This window comes from Lissotriton helveticus, chromosome 4_1, assembly GCF_964261635.1.
Source record: "Lissotriton helveticus chromosome 4_1, aLisHel1.1, whole genome shotgun sequence".
In the NCBI taxonomy this organism is placed as follows: domain Eukaryota; kingdom Metazoa; phylum Chordata; class Amphibia; order Caudata; family Salamandridae; genus Lissotriton; species Lissotriton helveticus.
In genome coordinates this window covers 1,815,036,313-1,815,050,278 of record NC_136063.1, presented here as the reverse complement: position 1 = coordinate 1,815,050,278, position 13,966 = coordinate 1,815,036,313, and the positions used below count along the sequence as shown (strand labels likewise).

Sequence of the window (13,966 nt, the reverse complement as noted above, 5' to 3'; positions counted from 1 at the left end):
CATGCCATTGTAAATGGCCTTTCCAGGTTTTTCACTTAGATCATGAGAATTACCAGGATATAGGTTAGTTGCTCATCATTTTAGGCCATAAGGAAATGCCTGTTAGAGTGGTCACCCGTAGGTTTTTGTTGTTGTGCTTGTTTTTTTACTCCAAGAGTGCACTGAGGCCTGCTAACCAAACCTCACTGCCAGTGTGGGGACTCTAAAACTTTTGTTACATTGGCACACCCAATTGGTATAGGCTAACTTACCTGTATAGCCCTAGTATATGGTACCCAAGGCATGTAAATTAGAGAGTCACCCAAGGGATTACAGCATTTTTTGTGCCACTGGTCCCTAGGAAACCACTACAAGGGATAAAAGTGCCTGGAACGGACTGTTTCATCTGCTGAGGTAACTGTTTACGAGGCCCTTGCTAGTCCCCTTATTTGCTTCCTAATGGAGTTGGTAACATAAATTGACTCAAAGTGACTGCATTTAAACTAGCCTACAATTTCGGTGAAAACGTTTTTAAGTGTCACATTAGTTGAATTTGCCAGTGCTTGTTCATGGTTGCATGAAATGCTTTGATTTACTATATCTTGTAAATTCTCCATCTCCAGAACCCTCTGGTGGATGTTTTTCATTGTGGTGCCTAAAAATACATGAAAATACGGGCTATTTTAATGAATAGGTGTTCGGTGTCCTTGGTGTCTTCTCGATTTCTTCTTTTATTGTTTAATTGCTGTTTACATTTGTTACACGTGTTCCTTTGTGGAATCCTTGGTGCTCAGAGCCACAGCTATCGAAGTTTGAACTGAAGGTTTGACAAACAAAACCAACTCGTCCGAAAAGGGCTGCTAAGTGTATTATGTCACAAAAACATACCACATCATACACCCCATTTCTTCACATCACTTTAAAAATAAAGAACCTAATGACAACTGAGAAATGTACCCACACTAGAAGATGATGGATTACCAAATGATTGCAGTCAGTCCTATTGACCTATTTTTGATAACAAAAAGGCGACCAGATCTATAGCTGATTAGGTTGGTGATGGGTGCCTTATTTTACTACTCCTTCCTGGTCAATGTATTGGAGGTAATGGATGATCACCACATGGCAGCGTCAATTGTATGATTTTACCAGTCCTTTCAGGAGCATTCCACACTTTCAACTATAAGCACTAAATTGGCCAATGTCCTTCTCTTTCCCTGGTTAATGTACAAGTTACTTACCTTCGGTAACGGTGTATCTGGTAAAGACGATTCTAGCCGCAGATTCCTTAACGTAGAATTATCCCCAAGCATGAGACTGCATCTGGAAAATGTTCTTTGTCACAGCATCTCTGTGTGCCGCGAGCGGTACCACTTGACTCCGCCCTGACATTGTCTGCGGGCGTGACGTCAGCGAGGTCACATAAGCCCCACCCCGGCACGCTGATGTCAGTTTTCTTCGGAGAAATTTTCCCCGCCACAACGCGGAGCCATCACAAACAAAACTGTGGAGAGTATGGGAACAGTGTGCGAAAAAGAAGTGAAAATAAAAAAACAAGCATTTGCAATGCAATAGGTCTCGCATATACGCAAGTTTAAGCTATTGACATTGTAAATGACAATGCCTTTTATTTATGTTTTAACCCCTTGCGTGCTCGTGAAGGAACCACTCCGTCACGAGCCACGGACGCGCTGTGCTGGTGACGGAGTGGTTCAGTCTCGGCGCGGCCGCCCCGCCCATGCTGCCATGATTCCACGCCTGCGCGGCAGTTTAATTGAGCGGACGGAGCCGTGACGGAACCACTCCGTCACAAGCACAGCGCGCCCATGGCTCGTGAAGGAGTGGTTCCGTCACAATCATGGTGTCGAAGCCCCCCCCCAGCGCCTCAGCGGAATTACCGCCGCGGTCAAGGGGTAAAAACGAAAACAAAAAAAAAAGGCATTGTTATTTGCAATGTCAATAGCTCAAACTCATGTAAATGCGAGACCTATTGCATTGCATTTATAGATTTTATAAAGCAAATGAAAGTGCTCATATGTGTATAAACACTAAGGTATGGAAGGTCATATTAGTAGTTATACCTTATGGCTTGGTCCCCTGGTATTTCAGAGTTCAATCCATTAATGTGAGATTTAAGTAAAAAGATCCAAAACACCTCTCGTCGTTTTCTAATGGGCTCAGCTAGTTGTGTGTTCTTAATTTAAATTTTTTTCTAAGATAAGCCATCTTAGGTCATTTTCAACATGATTCATCTCAACAAAATGTTTTACCGTGGGGGCCGCAAGATTTTTTGATAGTGGAGCGATGCTCTGTAAGCCGTATGGAGAACTGTCTGGACGTTTCACCCACATAGCCTTTGTTGCATGGGCAAAGTAACAAATATACAACATTATTTGTTTTGCAGTTTGTGAACGTCCTCAGTTTCTTTCGGTGTTTTGGTATTTGATTATTTCAGCAACTATTGCTCCATCACATGCCTTACAATGCAATCATTTGTGATACAGGGATGTGTATGTAGAGTAATGGGTATAGAGATAAGGGTTGTACTGCATTGTTGCATTCAAAAGCATTTCATACCACTATGTGGGACGCTGAAGCGCTAGGTCGAATTGTATGTGCTTAGTATTGAAACCTGTAGAATCTACAGCTTGGTTGTCATTGAATGCAATCACCTTTTTAAAGATCATTGTCATAGCCTATAAAAAAGTACCAAATCCACAAAAACATTTTTGCTCTAATCCTAGTGAGTTCATCCAATACGTTTAAACTGTCCAATTTGTTTTGTTATGTTCTCATAATGGCTCTGATGTAGCTTCCTCCCCAGTGCTTGCAGTTTTTTTTTTTACATATTCCAATTCCAAAAATTGAAGAAGTTAAGGAAGACAACACACGCTCATGTGAAGGTGGCATGAGGCTCATGGTTGCACCTTGTAAAAATCTCTGGTCAGCTTGAAAGACGCATAATTTGATCTAAATCTCTTGGGTACCACGAACATTTTGATATGTTTCGGGACTAATGTCAATACGGCTGATTGACTATGTATAAGGTAACATTATCTGATTATTTACAAATTGGAATTGGAAACTGAATGTATGTTACGGTTTGACAACAAATATTCAATGTGTGTAAATACAGCCTTTTGTGTCTGAGCAATGGAATAGGATTTATGGAATAATGGAAAAGCATTTAAATAACGCATTCTTTATTAGTTACAACAGATCGCAGCCTTCTGCAACAGCTATAAATAGCACATCGCCTCACTGATAATAAATATATTTCTACTCCTACGGTAAAATATAGCTCCACAGACCAGGGTACTTATATTTTGAGACAAAAGCTGGGGGAGAGTTGCAAGGAAGTGTCCTCTGTCAGTATGTGGGAGCGATTGATCCAGATTGGTTGGGTATTTGAGATGTCCGTTGACTTCTGGGGATTGTAGTTTTTGTTTGTTATGTGTTTTTTTCCATTTTGCTGCTGTTTATCCCGCATAGTGAAGTATCCGACTTACAAAGACGTAGCTGGCAAGTATGAGAGGAACAAGTAGTCATAAGTAACCGAATACCGTGTTATGTCAGTGCGAGCAGAGTTTTATGGAAGGGCCAGTCAAACAGGAAAAGTGAGTCTCGGCAGCTCTCTGCTGCAGACTAGAGAGCGATTAGAGCAGCGCCAAAACAATACGTGTCAGTGGAGCCGGAGGGGCGACGGGGAGGTGAATTATTCAGCAGCATCGGGAGCTCCAGTCCAACATGCCGGCCGTGGACAGACTTCTTCTGGAAGAGGCTTTACAGGACAGCCCGCAGGTACCCGAACCCCCCTTTCCCACCCTATTCGTGCGTAACAGGTTCTGTAGTGTGCAGTACTGCCCAAAGGGCCCTGCCAGCCCTCCTCCCTCACTGGAGCCTCGGCAGGACATTGCAAAGATGCATCCGTCCCCTAAGAGCCCCCTTCTATTAACAAACGTGCATATTAACTAGTCTTTCAGACTGCGGATAAACAAGCAAGCCATTCTCCTGGCAGCGAGGGAGGTTGCTGTCTGTGTAGAGCCCCCAATAGCCCCCCCTCCTCCCAGACCCAGGAGAACTCCCGAGTGCGGCAGCTCGGACAAGTCGGAGGAGCTCGAGGGCTTCAAGTTGGGGTGCAGGGGTGGACAGCTGCATTTTGTTTGAAAAGTATATGTAAATATGCAAGTCTGTTTCTGCTGTCTCGGCATCTCCGAAGGACAGTGCGGTTGACAGGAAGACAAAGCGAGACCTGTTAGGGGGTGCCTAGGGTGGGGGCGTAGAGGGCAAGTGGGGGTGTACTCCCCCCCCCCATCTCCTTTGAGAGTTTTCTTCAGAGCACACTGAATACGAACAACTCTGTAGCTCTAGCCAGAGTGGGAGAACACGCAGAGACAAATAGTTTCTAGCTTGTTGTAGAGAGTGGTTGCAAAGACCCCCCCTGGCACGCATTCCCACAGAACTGCTGCGTAGTTGTCCCACGCATGAAAAACAAGGAAGTCATGCATCCTTGGCCGTGACATGGGCGGAGCCTGTGACGCGGCCGGAAGAGGCCGGTGTTGCGCGTCGATGCGGGGCTCCCATGAGGAAGAGAGAGCCCTCCGGTACCGTTAGAAATGCAGAGAAGTCCCCGGTCCCAGGAGGGGGCCCGGGTGAAGTGGAGAAGCAGGGTGTGTTTCGGCATCGCACAGCAGCCCGGTGAGTGGGGCCCGCTAGTGCACTTAGGCATGGAAAGTGGGGTGTGAGGGGGGGATGTGTGCGCGTGTGTATGTGTGTCTGTGTGCGCGCGTGTGTATGCGTGTCCGTGTGCGCGCGTGTGTATGTGTGTGCGCGTGTGGCTGTTGCGTGTGTGTGTGCCTGCCTGCGTGTGCATGTGTGTATGTGTGTGTTCAGGGAATCTGAGGCAGGAGATGTGCACGGCGCCGGGCTGGGCGTGCGCGCCCACGAGGTTAAGTCGACGCTCGTGCCCGACCCCTGTCTCAGATTCCCAGGAGACTGGCGACAATAGTTGTCGAGCTAGACGCATGATTCTAGCTCGACCTAAAAAGGAACTAAAGGAGAGGAACAGCACCATTTGGAAAAGTGATAGGCACTAAGGTACTGAAAGCCATAGCAGGGAAAGAGCAGAGCATCGCTCTGAGGAGCAACCTTGCAAGCTAAGGGGACATCCTACCTGGAGGCAGAAAAACATGTGAGGAACGTCATAGCAGACTAAGAGAGTCTGCAATCACAACCCACAACAGTGAAGGGCAACAAGTCCGGAACAGACAAGTAACAGCAAATTATCCCACGACCACAACAAGGAGAGGTGCGTCCTCCGTAAACAACAAAGGGTTGAGGCACAACCAAGAGATCCCAACTCAGAGGACTACATAGGAGTCAAAAGATCAAGCAAAGAAAAAGGGCATGAGCAGGCTCCACACTGGAAGACTAGGATGCAGGGTCGCAGAAGTACCCATGGGCCACCCAACCAATCACCAGAAAGGAAAAAGTGAATCAAACAAACAGAATGAGTATCCCACTAGGGAGGAAGGGAAAGAGGGAAGTCACAGAAGACAAAACCCACCCGGAGTCAGGAGAGTGCAGAAGACTAAGCTGAGGGTCCTCGCAGAACGGGGAGGAAGGGCGGGTCGTGAAGGAATCTGTGGTTAGAATCGTCTCTACCAGATACACCATTACCGAAGGTGAGTAACTTGTACATCTGATAGAGACTACTAGCCGCAGATTCCTTAACGTAGAATAGATACCCTAGCCATACCCAGAAGGGAGGAGGGCCTGCGAGAGAGCCTTCCAGAAGGACAAAACACAGAGCCCCAACAGGGTATGTGCAATGGAAAAAGAAGGTGGCCCAGCCCCCACCAAGCAGAAGGAGGTAGAGGACGGACGTTGGGACTACACCGTCCTGGACAAGCGGGCCGACATCAATTTCATCTGGCGATCCCGCCGTGACATCGGTTTGAGGTGTTGACAGGCTTTGCAGTCTGTCGAGTCATGGTGGTCGCCCAAACACCACATACAAATCGGGTGAGGGTCCGTCACTGACATCTGGCGTGCACATGAGGTACATGTCTTGAAGCCCGAAGGCATTCGCACACTGTTCCTCAACGCAAAGCATGAAAAAGAAGGCCTGAAAACAGGCCAGGACACGATCCAAATCCGCGTTGCACGCGGAAAAGATAAAAAAAACTGATGTCGGCGCGTCGGGGTGGGGCTTGGGACCTTGCTGACGTCATGCCCGCGGACATCAGGGCGGAGTCACATGGTACCGCCCCCCTGGCCCGCAGCAATGCTGTGGGAAAGGAAAATTTCCGGATCCAGGCTTACGCCTGGGGATAATTCTACATTAAGGAATCTGCGCCCTTGAGAAAAAGAACCAGAGGTGTACCTACGTACCCGAGCACTCCAACTTACCTGCCCAGCTGTTGGTTTCTCCTGGAAGTAGCTCCCACAAGATTGTGGCCTGATCGTGAGCAGCCACCAACAGGAGACGCCCTATCCCCGTTGGATAACATTGGGCCTCAGAACTATGCATCTGGCCGCCCTAGTGCTGCTGAAGGTGTTCTGAGAGTGCATCCTCGACACTGGGGTAACCAATTGATAAGTGCAATCAGTTTACTAAACAGTCCAAGAAGCGAAAAACGAATCACTGGCCAACTGACACAAAAAAAGACTAACACAGAAAACTACACTCAAAATTACGGAAGATTTAACAAGTACAAGGCATTTAAACACACAACACCAAAGAACCACATAATTTAGAAAATAATTGAAGCAAAGATTTTATTTGTAGAACGGGAGACATGACCATGCATGTTTATATCTCACAGCTATTACGCAAAATAAAAGAAAGATTACACTCATTCGGTCAGGCTTAAGTCAATTGTTCCTTGGCATGGTAGATCCTTTCTTCTATTACTGAAAGGTTAGGTGCTTCCTAAAGGCTTTCTCATTCTATGATTAGTACCAAAGTTTACCTCCAGGCAAGAAGACTTCTGTCCACCTAATATTCTTTACTATATCCCGAGGTACTGTGGAGGGGCATCGGGAACCACGCCTTTACTGTGCTGCTCCCATCTCTATGGAATGTGCCTATCATTTTAGTTTGAGAACTGTCTTCTCACCTACATTTCAGAAAAGCAATAAAAAAGAAAATCAGCAGTTCTTTCAACACTCGGCTCACGCTCTACTGCCTGATCGGGTTTTTAGCTTCAAGAGACCCAGTGAGCCTGTGGCTGATGGAGAGCTTTCTCAAGTTTCTAGTAATAACACGCCACACCTCTACATTTGGATTGCTTTGCGGTTATTTAAGTGTTGCTTAATTACCATGCATGCGTGGCCGATGTGTTTCCCCATCCCTTTACGCTTCCTTTTCACCCGCTCTCTCCCCTCAAACTTTTAGTACATAGAAGTCGGATATTCCATTTTATTTTTACCCACATTATCCTGCCAGGGATACTAGATAGTTATGTTTTTGTATTATCAAGTTAATGGAAAGTATGTTCTTACTGCGGATTTCACATTTGATCTACAAACCTGTAGAGTATACACACTGATTGTTGTGTTCTTACTTGAATTTCCTTGGTTATTATGCAATGCATTACATGCATTCCAGAATAGAGTACTGTCTACGTCATGTAGAATGTTAGGTGAAGTAGTGGAGTGTGGCATTGAAAAGAAGACTGGCTTGCTAGCTGTACCTGTATCGTGAGCTCTTGACAATAAACGAGTACTTCACTTTATAACGTGTATTGTGCTCCACTCTGATTCTCCCCCAAAAAAACGAATTAATGCAAAACCAAAATCAAGGTGCTATTAACTCAAAAATAGGTTATTAAATAGCCGTTAATACCACATCTGTTGCTTTTGTACATTTAGTAACTTGCATCCCCCAGAAAAGTTACTGAATATATTTTTATACAGAATTTCACTTGTTTATCTCGTCACTCTTGGTAGGCATTCCATTTTACACCATTCTCGATTTGACCATGTCATCCTGGACGCCGTCAAACGCAAGAAAATACATAAATCTCCAGCTCCACCTACTGGACATTTGGGGCGAATAATTAATTCAACCAACAAGAAAACTAACTTTACTTTTAATGTAAAATCTGTTTAATTATAAACAAGGTCATTCATTTTATCTAACCGAAAGATTCCAACTGCGCGAGTAGGTATCCCTGCTCTCCCCAATACTTCTACTTGCCCTAAAACAAACATACTCCATTACTCTTAGGGTGAGGTAGTTTCTTAAGGTACCACAGATTATTTCTGTCTAAGTTGATTTTGCTATCACGAACTGCTTGTAATTTGCATAATATACCTCGCCGTGTTAGGTAAGAGGACATTATTTTCATTTTTCACAATAATTGCAACGCCATACTCTGCTGTGGTTTACTGTCTTAAAAAAAAGTGAAATCTATCTATCGCTACGTTTTTAGGTCTCGCTAGAGCCAGCGCATGTGCTGACCTGGCGAGACATTTAGTAACTGGCTTTTTGAAGTGCTACCAAAAGGCTTTCTCCAGCAAACGGTTAGACGCGCGCGCTTGCGAGCACAGGCGCTATCTTTGTGTATGGGATTTTGTGGGGTTACATAAGATGCACAGGCGAAACCCTGCACCAATTTAATTTGAAACCGTTCTGCAGCACAAAGGACAACCCCGAGTTGGAGTCAAATATGGGGGAAGAGAGAGAGGTTGTTTGTCTACACTCAGTTCATGTTCTGTCCCTTTTTTATGCTCATTAACATACCATAGTCATTCGCAGCAAGCTTCGGGTGGCCATAGCTTGTCAGTGGTTTTGACAGCGCATTTGAACTGCGGGCAGTGTCTTAGGGTTAATACAGAACAGAAACCGAGCTCGCAAAGCAAAGATTTAACTGTGAGCAAAACTCCCCACCGAGCAAAGAATGCGGAATGGATAATATGGATTATGGGCGCACGGAGTGATGTTGGCTGCATATCAATGAAGAGCAGAATAGTAAGACCAGCTTTGAGACAGACATGTCAGGACACAGACATCCATCTGAGCAGCCCTGTTTGCAAGTCGTTCTGGGGTTTATCACTAAATACCAGCTATTCCTTGTGTGATTTTTATTATTCCATGATAGAATTTTAGTAATTTCAAATATACCTGAATTTATCTCTGTCAAGGATGTAATCAGGCCATCATTATCGTAGTAAGGGTGCCTCTAATGCAACCACGGTAATTGCCCCTCCCAGTTAAGTAGCAGTAGCCATAGGGTTGCAGTGCGGCCCAAATCCATCTGGGCCCTGTTGTCACTGCAACTGCTGCACTTAGGATAGCTGTGCGCGTGCTTGCCTTTGCTCTATAAAACGCATATTGATCTCTCTCCAATGTGGCATTCAAGATAAGTGAGCGAGACACTATGAAATGAGACAGGGCTAGACTGGGAACCCAAAGCTGCCCTTGCAATTTTGACAGACCACCCAGCTGCTGCTTTTATTACCTGTTGTTTTGTTACTGCTGCAAAACCGGCCCCCAGTAAAAAATAACAAGCATTAGCATAGCCAATAGGTCTCGCTTTTGGGACCTTATAAGTATTTAGTTATGCAGCACAATATCCTTGGTGCAACAACAACATTAATTGCTGCATGGTTAAACACTTATAAGGCCCCAAAGGTGAGACCTACTGGCTATGCTAATGCTTGTTTGCATTTCTCTGTAAGTCTTCTTTGATGGTGTAGTTATTAAAATGCTAACCTCAATGTCGTGCTTCATGAAATGGCAAGAGTGTTGTCATTTTTAATTAAATATTCTGAATGTGAACTATAGGCTTCAGAGTGTATTTATTATAATCGAGACACTCTGCTATGTTGTAGGGACCCTGTTTTTCTGCATCCTACATTTTCCTGTTCAGTGTAGTTGGTCTCTGAAAATGGCATTTTATGTTATTTACGATCTCCTACTACTAGCTAGTATTGATTACGGGTTTATGCGAAATTCTCAGTTTACTTTTGCGTTGAGTTAACTTTTGGTAACATTTTGCGAAATGCTAATCTGTCACTGAGCAAAATGTATCATCACAAAGCTTTCACGCAAGGACGGATTTCTTACTAATAGTGCAAAAAACACAAAGCACCTTGAAGAGACGCCCATGTTCTATTTCTGTGCATTTTCAGTACATTTTTACAGCAAATGGCACACAATCACGTAAAGTGGCTTAAAACAGTCATTTTGAATGTTGCAAATCCAGCATAACACAAAATTACCCCGGCATAACTTACATTTTGCTCTGCCCTAATAGTGATTCCTTCATATATAATCTTTCAATTAAGAGCAAATACTTCTCATTTGGAGAAAATGCCCCTTGGAGATATTCTTCTTGACGTGTGTGTTTGTTGCAGAGGTGCACTCTTAACATTGAGTTAGTTTCTGGGAGAGAGTTTCCTTAACACCATGGTAGTCAATTTACACCATAGTAGTCAATTAAGCAAACAGGAAGCAAAGGATTGCAATATTTTCAGCAGCTGGCCGGTAAGCCTTTTCGCCTTTTCCCTATCCAGTACTAAGCATTTTTATTGATGTTTGGGTCACTTCATCTTTAAGCCTGCACAATCTTTTTTCCACATAAAGTATCCTTGCCAAATTGTGTCCTATTTTTCCCCCATACCTTGAGGATTTTCAAAGTGTCCAGTGTCTACGTATTCTACTGGAGGGAACCTAAAATATAGTCAATTATTATTATTTTTTTTTGGTGTGGGAGCGGGGAATGGGGAATAATTGCTGGTTGTGTCCTTTTTTTCTAAAAACGGTACTAAAAGTATGAAAAACTGAGGTGCACCACATTTACAACAAATAATCACAGAAAGGGGTCAAACAGAAAACATTTCTATTTCTAGATCTAGCCACAACACGGCAACATATTTTGGCTTAACAATAATATTGTAATCATCAACCCCCCCTTGAACTTGAAACTATTCATCTTTTGTTTGCAGGAGGAGTAAAGTGTCAAGGAGGTAAAGTACTTTCGACGGAATAGCAGTGGTTGGTACATTTCCTCTTAAACTGCTGCCTTCTAAATCCTAGAAAAGGGGTGCAAATAGATACTTTTAGTACTTTGCAGTGCTTATAGAAAATCTGGTGAAGGTTACCTGGAATCCCAGCGGTCAGTTTTCGGATCAAATTTGTAGGTGGGGATGAAGCCAATGTGTCCTTCAATGAAATCTGAGAAAACATTCTTCAAATCACGTTGAATATTCAACTAAAAAAAAGAATAATAATAACATAGTGAACACTAACCCTAAACTCATTTACTCAATTAGCAACTCAATGTGATCTGAGTGAACAGAATTAAGGAAAAGCCTCCCTTCACTGTAATTCTATTTATCCTGGTGAATTTGTTGATTCAGAGAAAAAAGTATGCAAATCTTGAACTAACAAAACTGTGCTTCTACAGGTTTTAAATTAAAATACGAGGTTTAGCAATTTATCTTTTGAAGTATTATACCCACACTAGGTGCACCTGTTGCAGGCTTTCTGAAAACAGGCCTGCTGAAGACATAAGTCAGAAGGGTACACAGAAAGGTGGGTGGCCTTTAACTAAGAGGAAGGAGCCAGAATTACAATGGTAAGCAACAACCCAAAAACAGTGATTCCTTCTATAATAGCTAAAACACATTGACACTGGTCCATATTCTTTAGTACATCACCCTACAGTGCTGAGTCTAGCACATACTTTGAACAAAGTATGAAAACCCAAGCAGGTTTGTACTATACATGATAACCTGCTCTTTCCAGGACTGCTATGCTAATTGCAGTATCACACTTTAGTTACTAGCATTTAATACAAGGCCGGCTGTAGTGCTGGTGGCGCCCGGTGCAACAATAATTTTTGACGCCACCTCCCTATGACCTCCTCCTCGGATTCCCTCAGTACCACCCAGCAAAAGTGCCACTCATCTGTTGACAGCCCCTCTCTCACATACATTTAATTTGTTTTAAAGCACTGGCAAAGGCTGACTTTACTAATAAGAATGTATAGCTACCCAAACAAACCCTTTTTAACAACAGTAGGAATAGAGAATGAAAGGATGGTAGAAAAAAACATAACGTTCAAACTCTCACGCGATTTGCATGCAGCTCTTTGATGACAGTTTGTAACAGTCACTGTTCTATACTAGGATTGTATCTTAGGAACTGCAGTAACAAAAGGATCTCTGTGACAAAAGCAGTAATCCACTGAGATATTCACAGGAAATATCTGTGATTCGCATGGTTTGCGTTCTTTGCAACAGACATATTAACCCTCTGCGCTACTTTATGCCACTAGGTAAAACTCCGATCTCACGCTTTAGCAGGAAAATTAATCACAAGAGCTATCTTGACATGTATATTGCTGGCCGAAAGCTGAATTCACAAGGAATTCTGCAGAAGGAGTTTTTCAATTGTAAGTTATTGCTAAAACACAGCCCACACCACCCCCTTGAGGTCAGCGCCCCTCCCCAGGTCAGCGCCCAGTGTGGCCACACAAGTCGCATTGCCCTAAACCCGGCTCTGATTTTATAGCAAAACATGCATCAGTTCATCAAGAGAGGAATGGGAGTACTGAGAGTACAACAAAAGTAAGAAGAGATGTGTACTCTCACCTGCCGTAGCTCAGTTTTTCTTAGTTCAGTTAGGTATCCTATATGTACATTTTTTAATAATACCCAGTTTTGACCAAGTCAACTGGATGCGTCTGTCACACTTAAAGGAGTTGCATATAAGGGAATGAACACATTCAGCATTTGAAGGAATGTACAGTGTCACAGTATAAACAAAACAGACAAGCATTGTGAGTCCTACAACAAATACAGTTGGGACAGTGTAGGAGGAGGTAGGAGATAAAGAGAAGTGTAGATTGAGAAGATCAAGTATGCAAGAAGAAACTGGTGGAACTAGGGCTGCTGAGGAGAGAGTAGGAAAGGAGACAATGGAGAAAAAAGTTCAAAAAATGGCATGGGAGAAGATGGAGCATGTGGTGGAAAGGAAGAGACTGGACAAGCTAATGAGGTAGAACATTATACATTTTCTGGATTTCCTTCCAGAACTCAGCCCAAAAATGGGTTAGACCTTTTGGCACTAAGGACTTGGTCAATATGCCAACGCGAGACAAAAAACCCAATTGACTGCAACTTCCCTGAAACCCACTGACAATTACTTATTTGAGGTGCTGTCTAGGTAACAATTAGTCCTGTACGATTTGGCACAGATAGCTATAGAAGCCCAAACTTTCTCATCATGAATAACCACACTCAAAAACACTAGGAAATGAGGAATATATTTTCAAGATTTGTTAAAATCCTATCCTAGTGCACACAATGAACAAGTTACTTTCCTTCAGTAACAATGCATCTGTAAGAGACATTTGTAATTTTAGATTCCTTACCTTTAGAATTACCCCCAGACGTCAGACTTGATCCGGGAAATGTTAGTTTTTTTGTGGCAGTACCCCTGCGCGTCAGTAGGTGGCATCAGTTGACTCCGCGTCTGTCATCGGCTTTGTGGTCACCGGGAGGACGTTGCAGTGTCTATTTAGATGCTGCCTCTGCACGCTCATGTCAGTTCTAACAAGACTTTCCATGCCAGAAGCGCAGAGCCATGCAAGACACTGAGCACCGGTGCACATAACTAGGCCCTAGAAGGGAGTCCCTATCGATAGAACTCAGTTTGCATAACGGGGAGGATGGGTGGGGCGGTAAAGAATCTATAACTACATATGTCTCTTACAAATACATTGTTACCGAAGGTAAGTAACTTGTTCATCTGAAAGAGACTGTAGTTTTAGATTTCTTACCCTTAGAATAGATACCCCAGCAATGCCATCCCCGGTGGTGGGTCTGCAAACTAAGTTCACACCAGGAAGTCCTGGAGAACAGCACGGCCAAAAAAGCAGTCTATCCAGACAGTAATGTTTTGTGAACCTATGCAGCGATGCCCACGTGGCTGCCTGGAAGATGTCATTCAGCGGAACTCCACGTCCCAAAG

The 13,966-nt window shown here is 43.8% G+C and overlaps 1 protein-coding gene across 5 annotated transcripts in view; it reads right to left on the bottom strand.

Moving 5' to 3' along the window:
• Nucleotides 1-13,966, bottom strand: part of OCRL (OCRL inositol polyphosphate-5-phosphatase) — a 475,965-nt gene that overhangs the window by 237,439 nt on the left and 224,560 nt on the right. For all 5 annotated transcript variants that reach the window (XR_013610641.1, XM_078688434.1, XM_078688437.1 and 2 more), the window contains exon 14: nt 11,092-11,201. Coding sequence is in view for 4 of the 5 variants with exons in the window: in XM_078688434.1 (XP_078544560.1) it covers nt 11,092-11,201 (110 nt within the window). In the remaining variant the exon portion in view is untranslated. The remainder of the gene's footprint in view (nt 1-11,091; nt 11,202-13,966) is intronic.